At 41.8% G+C, this 19,541-nt stretch overlaps 1 protein-coding gene across 2 annotated transcripts in view; it reads right to left on the reverse strand.

The window, feature by feature from the left end:
- SGCG (sarcoglycan gamma) overlaps window positions 1-19,541 on the reverse strand; it is a 384,547-nt gene that overhangs the window by 77,605 nt on the left and 287,401 nt on the right. For both annotated transcript variants that reach the window (XM_040340519.1, XM_040340520.1), the window contains exons 3-4: window positions 9,981-10,082; window positions 2,427-2,514 (exon numbers count right to left, since the gene is read on the reverse strand). In XM_040340519.1, coding sequence (XP_040196453.1) covers window positions 2,427-2,514; window positions 9,981-10,082 — 190 coding nt within the window. The remainder of the gene's footprint in view (window positions 1-2,426; window positions 2,515-9,980; window positions 10,083-19,541) is intronic.

Below are 19,541 nucleotides of genomic sequence, written 5' to 3' on the forward strand. Positions count from 1 at the left end.
GGGAGGGTAGTGCTGCGCTAAGCTAAGCGCAGCACTACCCTCCCCATTATTAATTGCTTATGGTTTGATACACCTTTCAGTGCCGCAGCTGTACCTCCACTTCTCCTCACTTCCATCCCCCCCCCCTTTTCTTTCTTCCCCTCCTTTAATAAGCGCGGTAATATCCATTTTTCCAATTATGTGGAGCACCTGGAGTTTTGCACAGTGGGCTGTATATGGACACTTTGGGGGGATTTACTAGAACTGGAGCGTGCAAAATCTGGTGAAGCTTTGCATATAAACCAATCAGCTTCCAGGTTTTATTGTTAAAGATTAACTGAATAAGCAGAAGTTAGAAGCTGATTGGCTACCATGCAAAGCTTCTAAGTTCTCAAATTTTGGTAAATCTTCCCCTTGTATCGTATACTTATTTACTAGGTTTGATATATATTTTACATTTTTAAAGGAGCGTTAGGCTACTGTCACACTGAGATGCTTTAACGCTAAAAATAGCGCCTGCAAAGCGCCCTGAAAGAGCATCTCCTTTCACAGTGTGAAAGCCTGAGGGTTTTCACGCTGGAGTGGTGCGCTGGCAGGACACTCAAAAAAGTCCTGCCAGTGGCATTTTTGAGGCGATACACCAATCCTAAAGCACACCTGCCCATTGAAATCAAGTTGGTGGCTTTAACCCTGTTTCGGCCGCTAGCGGGGGTTAAAAGCGCCCCGTTAACGGCCGAAAAGCGCCGCAAAAACGACAGCAATGCCTCAGTGTGAAAGTAGCCTAACACTATTTATTTTTGGTTTTGATGTAATACTGTGGTGGAGTGATTTCACAGTGGTGTCAGTTGCTCTTGTCATACACCATTGGTATTGGTGATTTCACATATATATTTTTTATATAATAATAATATTATATAATTTGTAGTATACAGTATATCCTTTTATTACTACATTGTTTTAGCAGCGCTGGGGTACTATCTATATAGAGGGAAGAAGTCACTCACCTGGTGGTGAGGAGCAGATCCCTCCACAGAACATGGGTCAGGTGACCAGGGCCCCCAATTCACATGGGCCTCAGATGTTCAGCAAGACAATGAGAGCCCTGATTTGGAACCATGGAGGAGATGCAGTGCCCTGCGTGATGAGTGCTTCCAACCAGGTTAGGGTCGTTGCTAAAGGTGACCAGGGGAATGATGAGTGAAGGGTTTACAACCCACCAATCATGCACAAAAGGAAGAATGTGTGTTTTGCGTGGGGCTGAGATATATCTCTGGGAAGAGTTGCCAGACCTTGAAACAGCCCTGTTCTGTAGCAGGCCCCCTACTGGAGAGGACCTGCTTACATTGAGACAGAGACACTGTAACGCCTCGTACACATGACCGAGGAACACGACGGGCGAAACACATCGTTTTCCTCGTCGAGTTCCTTGTTAGGGTTGTCAAGGAACTCGACAAGCTTGCTTTGCGTACACACTGTCAAGACAAAATCTCCTCGTTCTCAAACGCGGTGACATACAACACATACAACGGCAGGGGAAGTTCGATTCCACTGGCTAAACTCTTGGGGCTGGTTTTGCTAATCTCATGTGTTTGCGTGTTAAGTAAAAGTTTGGTAAGAGACGATTTGCACTTTTCAGTCTGTTACAGCTTGAAAAATGTGTTATCTCCATTACAAATGCTACTTTTACTCCCGTCTCATACTTTATTCTGAGCAAGCGCGGGTTTCTTAGCATACACACGCTCGAGTTTCTCATCGGAAACCAGCCTGACCAGGAACTCGACGAGCCAATTTGAGACTCCCGTCGAGGAAATAGAGAACTTGCTCTCTTTTTGGCTCGTCGAGTTTCTCGACAGTTTCCTCGTCGAAAATGTACACACGACCGGTTTCCTCGGCAAAAAAATATCTCCCAGCAAGTTTCTTGCTGGTTTTTGCCGAGAAACTCGGTCATGTGTACGAGGCATGCGATTGTTCTGAAATGTTTGTAATGTGCCATGAGGCCTTCTCCTCAGAAACATCTACGGTAAGAAATATTACATAGTACATTTTTTTTTACGTATGCTCTGTGAATGCAAATACATACAAAACATATAATGGGGGCTTTCTCAAATATGACTGCAAACATGTTGATACACTTTAAGGGGAAAAAAAAGGTTCTCTGCTATGCTGAATTTTCCTGACCAAATTCTGTTTCTACTAAAATGTAATGGGAAGAAATAGGCTCTTTTTGAAATCCAAAAACGTACACAGTAGATTGATGTCAGCATGCTTTTGTACATATCTATAAAACGAGAAAAAGATTTGTTGGTTGAATCATACCCACCTTTAGACGGCTACTTTCTCTTTGCAAGTTGCTAAGTAAACAGTTTTATAATGTGACTAAAAGAGTAACTCACTATAGTCAATCTTTTTACATATGTAATTAAACCAGTACAGCAGCTTTGTCTTACCTACTGTCAATCTGCCAGTGATCTTCCCCTCATCATTACGTGCATTGACAGTCACATTCTGCGATGAATGAAGAATTAAGGAATTGTCCTGTGAAATAAAAAATAAATAAATGAATTATTACAAATTAATGGTGCAGCTATAAAAAAAGTTACTTGTAAACTTCACATCACGTTGGACTTATTTAAAAAAAAAAAGATGAAGAAAGCAAAGTGGATCATAGGGGTTGATTTATTAAAGGCAAATAGACTGTGCGCTTTGCAAAGCGCAGTTGCTCCAGAACTTAGTAAATGAGTAGAAGCTCAAAAATGCTGTTTTTTTTCCTTCCATTTTCCTAGCATGTGATTGGGTATTTTTTGCATAGTGAAGCTTTACTTTATTTACTAAGCACTGGAGCAACTATGTTTGCAGTTGTCTTTTTGCCTTTAGTAAATCAACCCCAAAGTGCCTATGTGAAACCAACCACACAATTCTTTTTAACTTGCATTAAAAAAATAACATCTGTAATCTAACTGGATTCTTCTACAAAACATTGGCACCATTGGGTCGTAAAGTGTTTTAGAACAATTTGTATAACATCAGTCCAAATACTCCACTGTTGTGATGAGTTAGTAGGTATGGTTGCACTGGGAAACAAGTGAATTCATCAGTTTTTTGATTACGCTGAATATTTCCACATACAGTAGATGTGTCTGATGTATGGAGAATCACACAATTTAGGAAGTGCAGACTTCAATAGTGATGTCTAACTTCAGTAATGACTTACCTGGTTACTGTAGTCAACAAGTGAATGTTAAAGTGAATGTAAATGCAAAACTATATTTTTACAGGAAAGTTTGGGACTCTTCTAGCTGTACCTGCACTGGACAGATTCATCCTCTCTACTATCTCTGTTGACCATTGGCATCAGGAAAGAGATGGGAAATGCAAAATGTTGTCATGCAGTAGCAGGCTGGTTTGCCAGCTTGTTTGGCTTGCGCACCCAGGGATACTTCTGACCCCTAGCTGGACCTTTGTCTGCCTGGGAGGATCTGCCCGCGGTCCCTGACTGACAAAAATACAGCTTCTGCGTGGAAAAGGAAGGCCCCAGCTTACGGCACGACTCCGTCCCCTTAGAGGATTGAGGGAGAAGTGTGCTCTTACCTCCAGTGACATCCTTAATAATGTCAAACAGAAAAATAAGGTCTGGTGCAACCACTAAACCACCTCCATCCCTGAATTAAAAACAGAAAAAAGGAGGTTGCCCATTGGGACTTTGAGTGAGGTGGAATAGAGTGGGCACATGTTCACACATATTGCAAAGAAAAACAGTTTAATGGTAACAAATGAAATATGACAGAAACGGAGACAGCAATAAATGTGTGTGGCCAGGCATAATAGCCAATGTTCATATACATAGTACAAAATAAGTGTAGATACATTGCAAATATGGTACATCCATAAAACAACAATACAGATGGTTAAAAATGACTCGCGAGGTGGATGAGAAGGCTGCGGTGGAGGCTTCCCCACAGAGAGCGGGTCTGAACACCCCCACAGCCCCTAACCAGGACCTAAAGTCCCACAAAGGTATACCCTGGTCGCAGCGAGCCCCGCAAAAGAAGGAGGGAAAAGGGTTACAGAGGAAGAGGTACTTACCCGTCCCTGCGAGGACCTGCTGGTGCATTCCTGACATACCTTCAACTGAGTAGTACAGAGTAGCTGTCGGCCAGGTCCACTGTGACTGAGACAGCAAACAGCCCAGTCATATGTGAACCCTGGAGCATATAGCTCACAGGCCACCCCTGGAGCCATGGGGTATGTCATGGCCGACCCAGCACATAGGCCTGCTCACGCTCGATGGCTGGACTGGGGGGACTACAAGGATCTATATTATCCAGCCTGTCACCCAACCGGAAGTTGATAGAAGATTCTCAAAATAAAATCATAAAACAATAAATTAATAAAAATGTCTTCAGGACCCTGAGCCCAAAGAGAGCCAGGTCCTACTCCTCTACTAGGCAGAAAAAAAATGAGCTACTGACTGCAGGGCGGAGGGTTATGTCTGGAGGGACCGCCCCCAGGGCGGGGCTGTTCAACTCTGTTAAAGTAACATGTATTTAAATATCTAACATGTTCTGCCTAGTCCTCTCCTATAGAACAGGAACATAACCACAAGTCAAGATTTAAGGAAGCTGTGTCCGTCCATTGACGAAAAGAGAAAGTTGGTTTGGCTGGGGGGCGGGGGGGATGGTTAGGTACAAATATTTACCTTATTGTTTGCACCCCTCCCCTGGCAGCCAGCTTTTTCCTCCTTTGTCCAACATTCTGGAATATGGGAAAGCCCTCCATGTCCTCTTGGACAATGCAGAATTGTTGGGCCTGCATTGTACATGATGACGTCAGAGAGCTGCAACTAGTCAGGTAGTGAAGTGAATGGCTTCTGAGTACCGGTTACACAGAGAGGAGGGAACCTGCAGGAGTGTGGAGTAAGTTAAGTATTGTTATTTATTCCATTCCACCTTTGCTAAATAAGGATTTAACCCACACACTGTGAGGGGGATATCCCACTGCATGGTTCATTTTTACAGAAGCTAAGAGTTGGCCTTCAATATAAACAACCTACCCAGTAACTATTCCACATCAGTGTTAATGCTATAATTCATAACCAGAGGTGTTTGGTATTAACTGCAAATATAATTGAGGGTGCCACAGCAAAATAAAGGGAATGTTCTCAACAAGACATTTATTACAATAGATTAAATGTCACAAAGGAACATACAGAGTATAAATCACACTGGATTTAGTTAAAAAGCAGCCTTCTATGATCATCAACAGTTTTTAAAAGAGACATTTAATCTATTGGTCGAAATGACTGCGGAGATATGTTATTCCACAATTAAAGAAGATAAAAATAATTATGTAACCAGCAAAGGAAAAATGCTAACTGTTCAAAACAAAACAGCACAAGTGGTAACAGAGAGGACAATTAATTCATTATGTCAAACGAACTGTGTAGAACGATTTAATTTGTTCAGTAAATATCCAGCACACTAGAGAAGTACAATGTTCACACCTCGTCAGCTGCTGCTTTCCTGATTATTATATTTACCTGATATTTCAGTATTGTTTAATAAAGCAATCTTTGGTTTTGTTTTGCATGCGTTGCCCTTCCATGTGCTCCTTGCTGCGAAGGCCAGGTATAGTGGTGGGCATTGGCCAGTTATTTGTTACTAATGTGATATTATTGAGGGGACACTCTGGACACCTTTGCTGCCATTGTGCTATGTGCTGGGTGTCCAGTGTGCCCCTGTGCCTTTAAGGAGAATTGGGCTACCTCCAGGCCCAGCTGTCCTCCATCTATCCATTAGAATGCATGTACTCCCACTGTGGAGGCTCTCATGAATTTACATGGGCTAGGACTGCAGAAATATTGGGGTGCCTTAGAGCAGCTCTGCAGCTTACGCATGCATGTGCAAATGTGTGCTAACTAAACTCCAGTTTTTAATGCATACTGTTAGACAGGAGAATTCTGTTGGTAAAAGACTGGCTGGCAAATTGAGCTGGGAATTCTCTTTGATTTTTTTTTGCATGTGTTGCCCTTCCATGTGCTCCTTGCTGTGAAGGCCAGTTATAGGCGGCGGCAGTGGCCAGTTTGTTACTAATTAAGCAATCTAGCCTTAACCACTTAAGACCCGGACCATTATGCAGGTTAAGGACCTTGCCCCTTTTTGCGATTCGGCACTGCGTCGCTTTAACTGACAATTGCACAGTTGTGCGACGTGGCTCCCAAACAAAATTGGCGTCCTTTTTTTCCCACAAATAGAGCTTTCTTTTGGTGGTATTTGATTACCTCTGCGGTTTTAATTTTTTGCGCTATAAACAAAAATAGAGCGACAATTTTTAAAAAAAATCTATATTTTTTACTTTTTGCCATAATAAATATCCCCCAAAAATATATATAAAAAAAGTTTTTTTCCTTAGTTTAGGCCGATACGTATCCTTCTACCTATTTTTGGTAAAAAAAATCGCAATAAGCGTTTATCGATTGCTTTGCGCAAAATTTATAGCGTTTACAAAATAGGGGATAGTTTTATTGCATTTCTATTAATAATTTGTTTTACTACTAATGGCGGCGATCATCGATTTTTTTTCGTGACTGCGACATTATGGCAGACACATCGGACAATTTTGACATTTGTGTGAAGGTCTATTGATGATAATGTGTATTGTAAGTTAACAGACAGCCTTAAGGTCATCAGCTGTAGTTAATTAGCTCATGTAAATTAGGTCAGGTCCCGGACCCAGCGTGTCTGCTAAAGAGAAGTATTGAGGGGGCTCATTAGGTAAACATTGTGTGATGTTGTGGGTGAAGTTGGGTCATTGTTCATTTGGTTACTGCAGTATCCTAAATTGTATATAAGAGTCTGTATTTCTCAATAAAGGGTCAGACCTGCTTGAACTACATACAGAGCTGTGTCTTGTATTATTCTTATGGGTCGCGTTTGCCTGATTGTGGCTTGTCGGTAGCTGCCTTGTGTTCGGGAATGGAATATCTTAAACGACTTTAACCCCTGTCCCATTTGGGGTGCCGTTACAGACTGCAAGGTCAGTAATGTGCAGCCTCATAGTTCATTCACAAGCCCTGCAGCTTGTAAACAGTCAGCCCCTATGGAAGTTTGTCTGCAGGAGTCTGGCATTGTACTTTTGATCCAATGGTCACGGATGCAATGCTTTCCACTGTAAATACTGTACTTACATAATTAGTCAGGTTGAAAAAAGACACACACCTATCTACAACACAGTGGTTAAACCAATAGAAAAAAATAAAAACAAACAGAATGGATCAACAATCCCTGATGTAATCACCTTTAAATGTTAACATCCCTTCTTGCTCTGTTACCACTTTGTTTCAGACCACTCTCTATCACTTTAACTGTTTTCATAAACCATATACAGTATCTCACAAAAGTCACAACACTGAAGAAAGGACACTTTGCTACAATGTTATGTAGTGAGCGTACAGCTTGTATAACAGTGTAAATTTGCTGTCCCCTCAAAATAACTCAACATACAGCCATGTATGTCTAAAACGCTGGCACCAAAAGTGAGTACACCCCTAAGTGAAAATGTCCAAATTGGGCCCAATTGGCCATTTTCCCTCACTGGTGTCATGTGACCTGTTACTGTTACAAGGTCTCAGGTGTGAATGGGGAGCAGGTGTGTTAAATATGGTGTTATCGCTCTCACTCTCTCATACTGGTCACTGGAAGTTCAACATAGAACAAAAGAATACAGCGCACACATACAAAAATAGCATTTAACTTATGCAAGGCTTTTTAAAATACCTGAATATATTCCGAAAATATTGGAATTTAGTTACACCATATGGCCATATAATGCTAAGCCCACTACTACGTCAAAGTACCTCATTATCAGTGGGTCTTACACTATGCATAGAATGGAAGGTCCTGCTTCTCTGAACCATGGGAGAAATACACTCCTCTATATGAAAGAACAAAAGGACTCCTCCTATAACACAGGTGAGCACTAATAAGAGGCAATGATGGGATTGCCCAAAGGGATTTGGTCAGAATTCCCATATTTTCGGAATATGTTCAGGTGTTTTAAATAGCCTTGCAGGAGTTAAATGCAATTTTTGTATGTGTGTGCTGTAATCTTTTTTTCTGTTTGTATGGTCTTATGGCTGCACTTTTTAGGGTGTGCCCCCCAAATCCTTGTTTGTCTATTGTATAGATTCTAACCAAATCCTTTTGGGCTGAAGCACCCCACCCCCCATCATTGCCTCTTATTAGTGTCCACCTGTGTTATAGGAGGAGTGCATTTCTCCCATGGTTCAGAGAAGCAGGATCTTCCATTCTATGGATAGCGTAAGACCCACTGATAATGAGGTACTTTGACGTAGTAGTAGCATTTTCTGAATATGTTCAGGTGTTTTAAATAGCCTTGCAGGAGTTAAATGCCATTTTTGCATGTGTGCACTGCAATCTTTTGTTCTGTCTGTATGGTCTTATGGCTGCACCATCTTTTATGCATTTTGTAGGGTGTGCCCCCCAAATCTTTGTTTGGAAGTTCAACATGGCACCTCATGGCAAAGAACTCTCTGAGGATCTGAAAAAAAGAATTGTTGCTCTATATAGAGATGGCCTAGGCTATAAGAAGATTGCCAAGACCCTGAAACTGAGCTGCAGCACGGTGGCCAAGACCATACAGCAGTTTAACAGGACAAGTTCCACTCAGAACAGGTCTCACAATGGTCGACCAAAGAAGTTGAGTGCACATGCTTAGCTTCATATCCAGAGGTTGTCTTTGGGAAATAGACATATGAGTGCTGCCAGCATTGCTGCAGAGGTTGAAGGGGTGGGGGGTCAGCCTGGCAGTGATCAGACCATACACCGCACACTGCATCAAATTGGTCCCAGAAGAAAGCCTCTTCTAAAGATGATGCACAAGAAAGCCTGCAAACAGTTTGCTGAAGACAAGCAGACTAAGGACATGGATTACTGGAACCATGTCCTGTGCTCTGATGAGACCAAGATAAACTTATTTGCTTCAGATGGTGTCAACCAGGTGAGGAGTATAAAGGCAAGGGTTTCTTGCCTACAGTCAAGCATGGCGGTGGGAGTGTCATGGTCTGGGGCTGCATGAGTGCTGCCGACACTGGGGAATTGCAGTTTATTGAGGGAACCATGAATGCCAACATGTACTGTGACATACTGAAGCAAAGCATGATCCCCTCCCTTCAGAGACTGGGCCGCAGGGCAGTATTCCAACATGATAAAGACCCCAAACACACCTCAAAGCCAACCACTGCCTTGCTAAAGAAGCTGACAGTAAAGGTGATGGACTGGTCAAGCATGTCTCCAAACCTAAACCCTATTTAGCATCTGTGGGACATCCTCAAAAGGAAGGTGGAGGAGCGCAAGGTCTCTAACATCTACTAGCTCCGTGATGTCATTATGGAGGAGTGAAAGAGGATTCCAGTGGCAACGTGTGAAGCTCTGGTGAACTCCATACCAAGAGGGTTAAAGCAGTGTTGTAAAAAAAAATTTGGGCCAAAATCACTTTTGGCCCAATTTGGACATTTTCACTTAGGGGTGTACTCACTTTTGTTGCCAGCGGTTTGGACATTAATGGCTGTGTGTTGAGTTATTTTGAGGGGACAGAAAATGTACACTGTTATACAAGCTGTACACTGTGTACACTGTGAAGTGTAATTTCTTTAGTGCTGTCACATTAAAAGATATAATGAAATATTTACATAAATGTGAGAAGATACTGTATGTTGGATGATGGTACTTGATGGCATACTATAGTTCTTCTGCACATAGGTTTTATTTATTGTCATCGGGTCTGAAGCATCCTTGTGATGTAACCATGCACAGCAAAACAAAAAAGTTTGTTCAGCTAATAAATACCTGCAAATAATATTTTCCTGTGGTACGTAACTCATAACTTTCCACTATTCCTTGACACTTTCCTCTTTATGGTTTCTATGCTTCAGTCTCCATATAAAGCATGTTTTCCCTCAACATTTATGTCTATAAAAGACTTACCGCCCTTGAACGAATTTCTTTGGCATAGAGTGGATAAAGGAACTCTGATTCTCCTTCAAGACGAAGACCTTCACTTGTAACTTTCAAATGCCCCATTCCAGTCTGAAAAGCAAACAGAATAAATCAAGCAATCAGTCAATCTTTCTATAGACAACAGTAAAAAAAAGTTTGCTCATTTTTAGCCCCTTTTACCACAAGGACAAATGAATAACAGCAACAGGTTGAATGAATAAGCCTGGTTTAGAGGTGCATTTACAGTTTATTGTAGTCTGCTTGCATCTTTCAAACAGAAATTTAGGCAGATATAAAAGACCATTGAATCCGATCATGTAATTTAAAGTGGATGTAAACCCGATTCATGAAATTTGACCTAAGCACATATATCTGTAGTGTTTTCTTATCTCTCTCTCCAAAGCACTTAATCACATGTCTTTCTGCTGTTTCGTTGCTCTGTTATTAACATGATAAATTCTGACAATTTCTCAGACACAAGAGATAAAACCAGCCTGAAATTTGTATTGGTGGGAGGTTGCTAAAGTGTTTCCCCAAAAATAAGCCTGGGTTTTATATTAATTTTAGTAAAAAAAGACACAGTAGGGCTTATATTTGGGGTAGGTTTTATCATGACATGTGCTGTCTTCTCTCCCCCTCTCCCTCCCTGCCAGGAATCCCCTGTGTAAAAGTGCTTGTAAAATACTAGAATCATACTAGAATCCACACACAATGCAAACTGTGCATGTTTCTGTGCCACATACCTTCTTATAGCGGCGCTGGGTGCTTCCATGAACCGCAGGAGCTCTGCAGACAGAGAGGGGCCTGAGATCCCCCTGCTGACAGCTTGGAGATCAGCTGAGGGTAGGGCTTATATTGCAGCCCTTCTCGAAAATCACAGGTGGTCTTATTTTCACGGTAGGTCTTATTTTTGGGAAAACACGGTATAAATAGATTAGCAGAGAGCTGGCCTTGTCATAGTACAGTTCCTCACATTCCTTTCTTCCTAGAATACGCGGTTCACTGGGTAAATGTAAGAGTTTACATCCACTTTAAAGTAGAACTTTTTTTCCCATTTTGGATAGATTAAGGGAGGGTTATAACACCAGGTTTATTTTTCACATCTTTGTTCCATTGGGGAGATTTACCTTTACTCCCTGTCCCATAGCCAACCAGTAAGTGAGAGGAAATCCCTACAAATAAAAAAATCTCTTGGGGACCACCAGGTCACCAGAACTAATGTCCCCTTGGAAGAAGCAGCATAGCCTCAGCCTGGATAGCGGCAGGCGGATGACTCAGTGAGGTTAACAGTGAGACAGCACTGAGCAGAGCAGGCAGCCAGACACACGATGGAGCAAAAAAAAAAAAGGCAACTCGATGAACCCTGCCTATATATATTAAAACTCAAAGAAAGGGAATATATTTTTTATGTTGGACTTATATACATAATCTGTGGGACTTATTTGCATTTTTAAATATTTTTGTACACACGTACTATATTTCCTTTACATACTTTGCCACTGTTTTTTCTTTACCTGCACTGTCAGGGTATTTATTACTACTATCACATCTGTATTATATCATTCGATTGGAATCTCATAGAACAGAGCCACATTCCCTTTCTTTGATTTTTGTTTCCTGGATCAATATGAACCCTGCCTGGCTTGTCAGCAAAAAAAATTACATTTAAAAATCAACTTAACCACATGCTTTGGATGATTTTCCCCCTTCATGACCAGGCCATTTTTTGCTATTTAACTGTGCTACTGACAATTGCGCAGCCATGTAACACTTTACCCAAATTAATTTTATATAATTTTTTTCATGCAAACTGTATATTAGCTACTTCCTGTTTGCCCACAGCCCCAATATATGGCGGACAGAAAGCAATGGCAATGTGGGTTATTGTACCTCTACGTCAGCCCACATTGGAGGCTCCTGCACAGCTCACAGAGCGCGCACCTGGGAGCCTTGTGATCAGTGTGTGGCCTGGACACAGGGAATCCCATTACTGCTGGTCTTGTGCCATGTGACTGCTGCATCCAATCAGAGCGTCCTGATCACCATACCCCCATACCAGCGTCCTGATCACCACCATACCCCCATACCAGCATCCTGATCAATTGTATTATACTGTATATACAGTATACCATCATTTGTAGACTGTATAACTTCCACACAGACCAAATCTATTGTTGCTAGGGGGGTTGGGGGTTGTCTTTTGTTGCTGGGAGGGATCTATTGTTGCTGGGAAGATCTATTGTTGCTGGGAAGATCTACTGTTGCTGGTGAATCTATAGTTGCCGTGAGGGACGTCCCTGTGACGGGAATGTCTGTGACCGCCGGGTCCTCCGCTGATAGCGGCGGTTTACCACGTGATCGCTCCGTCCAATGACAGAGCGATCACTTGTAAACAAACCGGGGTCATGTGATGACGCCGGTTCCTCCCTCCCCTCTCTGTACCGAACGGAACAGTGTGAGAGGAGAGGGGAGAGAGCGGATGCAGCACGAGTGCTGTGGGCTAGATCTGTGACAAATGCAGTCACAGATCCAGCCATCCATCCCTGCTCAGCCATCTCTGCCCCATACTAACAATACTCTGCTCCATACCCATACTGTGCAATACTCTGCAATACCCCACAATACTCTGCAATACCCCACAATACTCTGCAATACCCCACAATACTCTGCAATACCCCACAATACTCTGCAATACCCTGTTTTAAGTAGCGAAGTTTGGCGCCATTCCACGAGCGTGTGCAATTTTGAAGGGTGACATGTTGGGTATCTATTTACTCATCTTTCACATTATGCAAAAGAATGAAGAAAAAATACAAATCTGCTAAATTTTATAACAGAAACAAAGAAAAATTCATTTTTTTTACAGAATTTTCAGTCTTTTTTTCTTATAGCGCAAAAAATAAAAAACCCAACGGTGATTAAATACTACCAAAAGAAAGCTCTATTTGTGTGAAAAAAAGGACGAAAATTACATTTGGGTACAATGTTGTATGACTGAGTAATTGTCATTCAAATTGTGAGAGCACCGAAAGCTGAAAATTGGTCTGGTTATTAAGTGGGTTTACGTGCCTAGTGGTCAAGTGGTTAATAAATGTATTTATAAGAGTATGTACCGTATTTATCAGCGTATACCATGCACTTTTTTCCCCTTAAAGTAAGGGGAAAATCGTGGGTGCACGATATACGCCGATACCCGCTTCCCGCGCTCAGTTTGAAGGCCTGCGCCGACATATACCGAATGCAGTACTCTTGGCTACATTCGGCCAGGCTTGGCTTTGCTCGTGCTCACGCATAAACGTCACAGAGCGTGAGCACGAGCGAAGCCGAGCCTGGCCGAATGTAGCCGAGTGTACTGCACTCGGTATATGTTGGCGCAGGCATTCAAACTGAGCGCGGGAAGCGGCGATTCGACAGGGAGACAGCGCGGGAGAAGCCGGGAGGACACCACCGAAGCCGCAGACGGACGCCGGACCCGACGAGGCCGCCGATGGACGCCGAGCAAGACACCAAAACTGTAAATACTAAAAAAATGTTTTACAGGAATTGCGTGTCAACATTAGTGGTGCGCGCTATACGCCGGAGCGCGCAATACCCCGATAAATACGGTATATGTGTGTGTGTATATATATATATATACACAGACGCACGTGTGTTTGAGCTTTGGTTTGAGGTGCACACCCTAATGCATTAGGCTGTGCACGCCTATGAATCAGAGAATTTGTCAAATATCAGCAACTTCTCCCTTTAAAGTTTGGAAATAATAGGGGATTTTCTGTTTTAAATGCTTCGTTATGCATTGATAAACCTCCTTATACCCAATCTGTCCAGACAGTACAGTCACCGGCTGACTTAGTCAGGATGGAGGCACCAGGACCGAGCGATCGCCGTTGGGGGCCCATCATCGCTGGCGCTTAGGACAGGTAAGTGTCCTTATTAAAAGTCACCAGATACAGTGTTAGTAGTTGCTGACTTTAAAAAAAAAAAAAAATTGCGGGTGGAATCCCGCTTTAAAGTCTATGGGACACGAACACGAGTGCACATTTTTAAGGATTATATGCAAGTTATCGCCATAAAAGTGTATGGAGACCTGGGTACTGCCCTGGGGACCATGTTCATAACAGTCTTGCAGCAAATTTACATTTCTAAAGGAAAAATAAAATGTCATTTAAAATTGCTTGCGGCTGTAATGTATTGCTGGATCCTGGCAATATACCTAAAAAAATCATTGAATGCTTGGATAACGTCTGACTCAGGCCGCGTACACACGGTCGTTCCAAACCAATGAGAATGGTCTGACGGGCCATTTCCATCGGTCACCGCTGAAGTGGCCTGATGGTCTGATGTGCGTACACACCATCGTTCCAAAAACCGATCAGGTCAGAACGCGGTGACGTCAAACACACGATGTGCTGAATAAAACGAAGTTCAATGCTTCCAAGCATGCGTCGACTTGATTCTGAGCATGCGTGGGTTTTGAACCGATGCTTTCTGTACTAACCATCAGTTTGGACCGATCGGGCAGCTGTCCATCGGTTCGATTTTAAAGCATGTTTTAACATTTTGGACCGAAGGACAACAGACTGATGGGGCTATACACACGATCGGTTTGAATTATTTTGTATGACACTTTAATAAATTATACATTTTTTATACAAACGTGTACTCCTGTTTCTAGTCACTTACAAAGTCCCATTACAAGTATTTTTTTTCCTTTTTTCATGTTCTACATAGGGATGTGGTGACAATATCATATGGTGATTTCACACAGCACGCCTTCACACTGGAGCATTTGTGTTTGTAAGTTTTAAACAGCTTAGATGCATACCAGGGTGTATATTGCTCACTGTGAAATACCCGGCCGCTGCCTTCATTCATAGCTGTGTGTGTACTTGCCTGTATGCACTGTTTTATCCTGAAAAGCTTTTAAATAAAAACGGTATTACACTATCCCTGTTTTTGTGGCTCATTGGCGTGGAGCCGTTTTGAATTTTTCCAGATTGAATGTTTGGAACTAGGGATGAGCCGAACACCCCCCCGTTCGGTTCGCACCAGCACTTTCAAACGGATCGAACGTTCCCGCGAACATTTAGATCCCCATTGACGTCTATGGGACTCGAACGTTCGAATTCAAAAGTGCTAATTTTAAAGCCTAATATGCAAGTTATTGTCGTAAAACGTCTTTGAGAACCCGGGTCTTGCCCCAGGGAACATGTATCAATGGAAAAAAAAGTTTTAAAAACAGTCGTTTTTTCAGGAGCAGTGATTTTAATGATGCTTAAATAAAAAATAAAAATAAAATAAAAATTCCTTTAAATATTGTACCTGCTGGGTGTCTATAGTGTGCCTGTGAAAACATCTTTGAGAACCCGGGTCTTGCCCCAGGGAACATGTATCAATGGAACAAAAAGTTTTAAAAACTGTCGTTTTTTCAGGACTCCTAAATATTGTACCTGCTGGGTGTCTATAGTATGCCTGTGAAGTGGCACGTGTTTAGAACTGTCCCTGCACAAAATGAGATTACTATAAGAAAAAAGTAATTTAAAACTGCTTGCGGCTTTAATGTAATGTCTGGTCCCTGCAATATGGATGAAAATCATTGAGAAAAATAGCACAGACACAGACAGTACACACACCACGTAGCTTTAGGTGCAAACTACAGAGCACACGGCCAGTACACACCAAGCAGCTTTAGGTGCAAACTACAGAGCACACGGCCAGTACACACCAAGTAGCTTTAGGTGCAAACTACAGAGCACACGGCCAGTACACACCAAGTAGCTTTAGGTGCAAACTACAGAGGACACAGGCAATAAACCACGTAAGAATACTGCAGCTAGCACAATCACCTGCCTGCCTGTAAATTAGGAAGAACTGATCTAGCTAAACTATACAGTGTATAAATATATGTACAACACCTGGGATGTATATTTATCCTCTACACACTGTAACATTAACTAGTCGACTAGCCTGCCTGCCTGTCTGCTCTATCTACCTGCAAAAAATGACACTCTCTCTATTCTTTCTTAACCACCGCAACACACTACACAAGGCTGACCTGCAGGCGGCCTTTTATAGTGTGGGGCCTGTACTAAACCCCCTGAGCCATAATTGGCCAAAGCCACCCTGGCTTTGGCCAATTATGGCTCTCCGTTTTTTCCAAGCTGTGATTGGCCAAGCATGCGGGTCATAGTGCATGCTTGGCCAATCATCAGCCAGCAATGCGATGCCGCAGTGAATTATGGTCTGTGAAACGTAACTCGAATTTGGTGCGAACGGCCCAAAACGTTTGTAATTCGACGAACGATCGAACATACGATGTTCGAGTCGAACATGAGTTCGACTCGAATACGAAGCTCATTCCTTATTGGAACACACAGTTTTTTCACTAAGGAGCCATCTGTGTTGGATCTATTGGGAATTGATCCTATTTGGGAAAGATTGCACTAAGAAGGATCCTGAGAGAATCTTTATATGCCTGAAGGTCAATGATGGCCGCTTAAATCTGGTGAGCGCATTTTGATTGTCACTTCCGGTGAAGCACTTTAATATGCACGTTGCACTTTCTGAGAGCACGGTGGTTGGAGCTTAAATCTGGAACACAGCAATCTCGCTACCAGTTCTATATTTGAAATTATTTGAACTTTTTTTGGATCTGCATTTTTTGGATCTGCGTTTTTTTTTTAATTCATTAAATAATTTATTGGTGTTTATATGGACATTGTTTACACTTGTTGCGCCCCTTTGTTCCCTTCTTTGGCAGTTTTATTAGTCACTCACTAATTTTTGGAGCTGCACTTGTAATTTTTTTATTGATAATTTTTAATTTAATAATTTAATTTTATTAATTTAATTTTCCACATTTCTCTATATGTGGTGACTACTAACAGTAATAATTTCTGTGAATGTTGGGTTTTTCTGTCTTGGATAATGTTTTGGTATGGATTTTGCTTAGCATCCTACCTCATTTTTTTTTTCAATTTTAAGGTTCCCTATAAAATCCATACCAGACCTGAAGAGCCTTCCCCTTAACCCCTTAAATACACTATATTATATATACTACACTGCCTGAATATAGATTCTACACTGAATATGTAATCTACACTAAATGCAGAGTATATACTAGGCTGTATATATATATATTGTAGGGGTTAGCTCGGTAGCGGGGTGTGTGACCCCCTGGATGGGTTCACTACACACTGAATTTATACAGAAAGGCAGTCGAAGACGGTTGAAAAACAAAGATTTTGGTTTATTCGTCCATCTTGCTGGAAACAAATGCAATCATCCAAACAGCATAAACAAAGTCAAACATAAAATAATCCCTGGCCACTTGGGGCGTCTACCTTCACCACACAGGAACCTATCTAGGGAGTCTGGCACAACCTAGTGCTGAGCAGACACTGCTGGTCATACAGCAGAAAAACAATAGTCTCTTTTTGAATTTTATCACACAGAAAAATCAATCTCCACCTCACCTCCTCAGAAGACGTTCAGCTACTGCTCTCCTTACTCACAAAGCCTCAGGATGCAGCAAATCAGTGGTAATCCTCTGGATTACTTATAGAGGCCTTAATTGCCTCATTCTGAACAGCTGAAGTTTTCCAACGCCCTTAAACCTTTCCTGGCTACTTTTGCAGCCGACGCCTAATAACAATTGGTGTATTGTTTAAACAAGGCAGAAATGTATCTCCAGTTTGTGACAACACCCACAGATTTACCTGACTTCCTGTCACAATATATATATATATATATATATATATATATATATGAAATACACTGCCTGCACACAACTAAACGGACTAATCTCTCCATTTATTACACTATACGGCCACCATGTAAGCAGCAGCCTTATATAGTGTGGGGCGTGATTGGCCAATTATGGCTCTCTCAGCAGAGTGCGCTGTGATTGGCCAAAGCATGCAGGTCAGGTGCATGCTTTGGCCAATCATCATACAGCAATGCAACGATTGCGCAGTGCATTATGGGGGGTTCTGCGGCTCTCGAATTTCCCACGAATGGCCCATATGTTCGGTTCATTTTTAGAACAAGTGAACACCCGATGTTCGAGTTGAACTTATGATTCAGGCTCATCCCTAGTTGATGCAAACTTCAAACTATTCTAGTATTTTATGCACTGTTCAGATGTCTCTTCCCAGCAGAAATATAATTTTGGCATAATTTTCAAGTGTTGGGGTGTAACTAGTCAAAGTGATAAGGATACAGGATGTATGTCTTCTGGTCTAGGGATCTCATCTCATCTCTGTGATTGCACTTGATAAGTGTAGGAAGATGTTTATAACTGAAATAATGAATTCTCCAGCAGGGTTAATTTTTCCTGTGGATTCTATTGTGCCAGCACATGTGTACAGGGTGTAGGACAGTACTTCCCCCCCCCTCATACAAAAACATGTCAAAGATCTCTTAAGTGGCAATCGAATCATTACTAAAACAGCATACATCACGACAGCTTTCTCTGGTTGTCCCCAGAGAAACACTTTTACCAGACATATTTTAGCACTAATTTTCTCTAAAATATTTAGGTATTATCATTGGAGGTGATGGCTCTCCCTGCCATAAATGGACAAAGGTGTAAGATCTTTATTGGATGTAGAGAGTCTCATTTAAAAGGTCCTCGATATAAGGCAATGTTCCTGTCATTATTGCCTTCTCAGCACCTAATTGTAGTCTTTCTGTCACTGACAATGATGTACCCAACATCTGAAGCTAATTCAATAGTTCCTTAGAAGCACTTCTCGTTTCAATGGCTTTCTCTGAAATGATTAACACTTTCTGGAAGCATGTGAATTTTCATGAAGGAGACAGCAGGAGTTTGGCTTCCACCTTTCTTTGCTGTTGGTAGTGGAGTGGATGTAACTTCAGTCCATTCCTTCAAGGACAACGTTCATCATAAAATAAAACATATCAGAGATTATGTGAGATATTTTGGAGGTACCAATGTACAATATATGTTGAATTGTTCCAAGAACATTCTTGCATCTCCAGCACCTATCATCAGCTGAAGAATATAGGGCAGGTAGCTTATCCCGGGTGTAGTACCGATAAAAAAAGTATTTTGTATTGATTCTATTTCTACAGTGTACATACTGGGGATCTCGCAGCTTGGGACCAATAATTGCCAGGTTTCCAAAGCCAGTTTCTCACCTAATATTTGCTCCTAGCTGCCAAGTATTAATGTTTATGGGGAACGGGAAGGAAAGCAGTATGTTTGTAAATGTGTGATATTAATCCCTTGCTCTGTGAAGGAACTTAGGTTAAGAATAGCAAAAAAATTCCAAATTAGCCTGTTAAAGGCCTTTTCTGCATCAAAGCTGAGAAGAAGCTTAGTATTTTTTTTATTTTTTTGGTCACCTCTATGAGACCAATTGCACTCCTGGTGTTATCTGCTGCCTGTTGGAAGAGGATTAACTCAACCTGACCATAACAGCTAGCAATTTAGTGAAGATCTTCAGGTTGGAGTTTAGCAGGGCTATTGGTCTATAGTTTGCGCACAGTGAGAGATCCTTATCGGGCTTAGGAATTACAGTAATA

This window comes from Rana temporaria, chromosome 2, assembly GCF_905171775.1.
Source record: "Rana temporaria chromosome 2, aRanTem1.1, whole genome shotgun sequence".
Classification (NCBI taxonomy): Eukaryota; Metazoa; Chordata; class Amphibia; order Anura; family Ranidae; genus Rana; species Rana temporaria.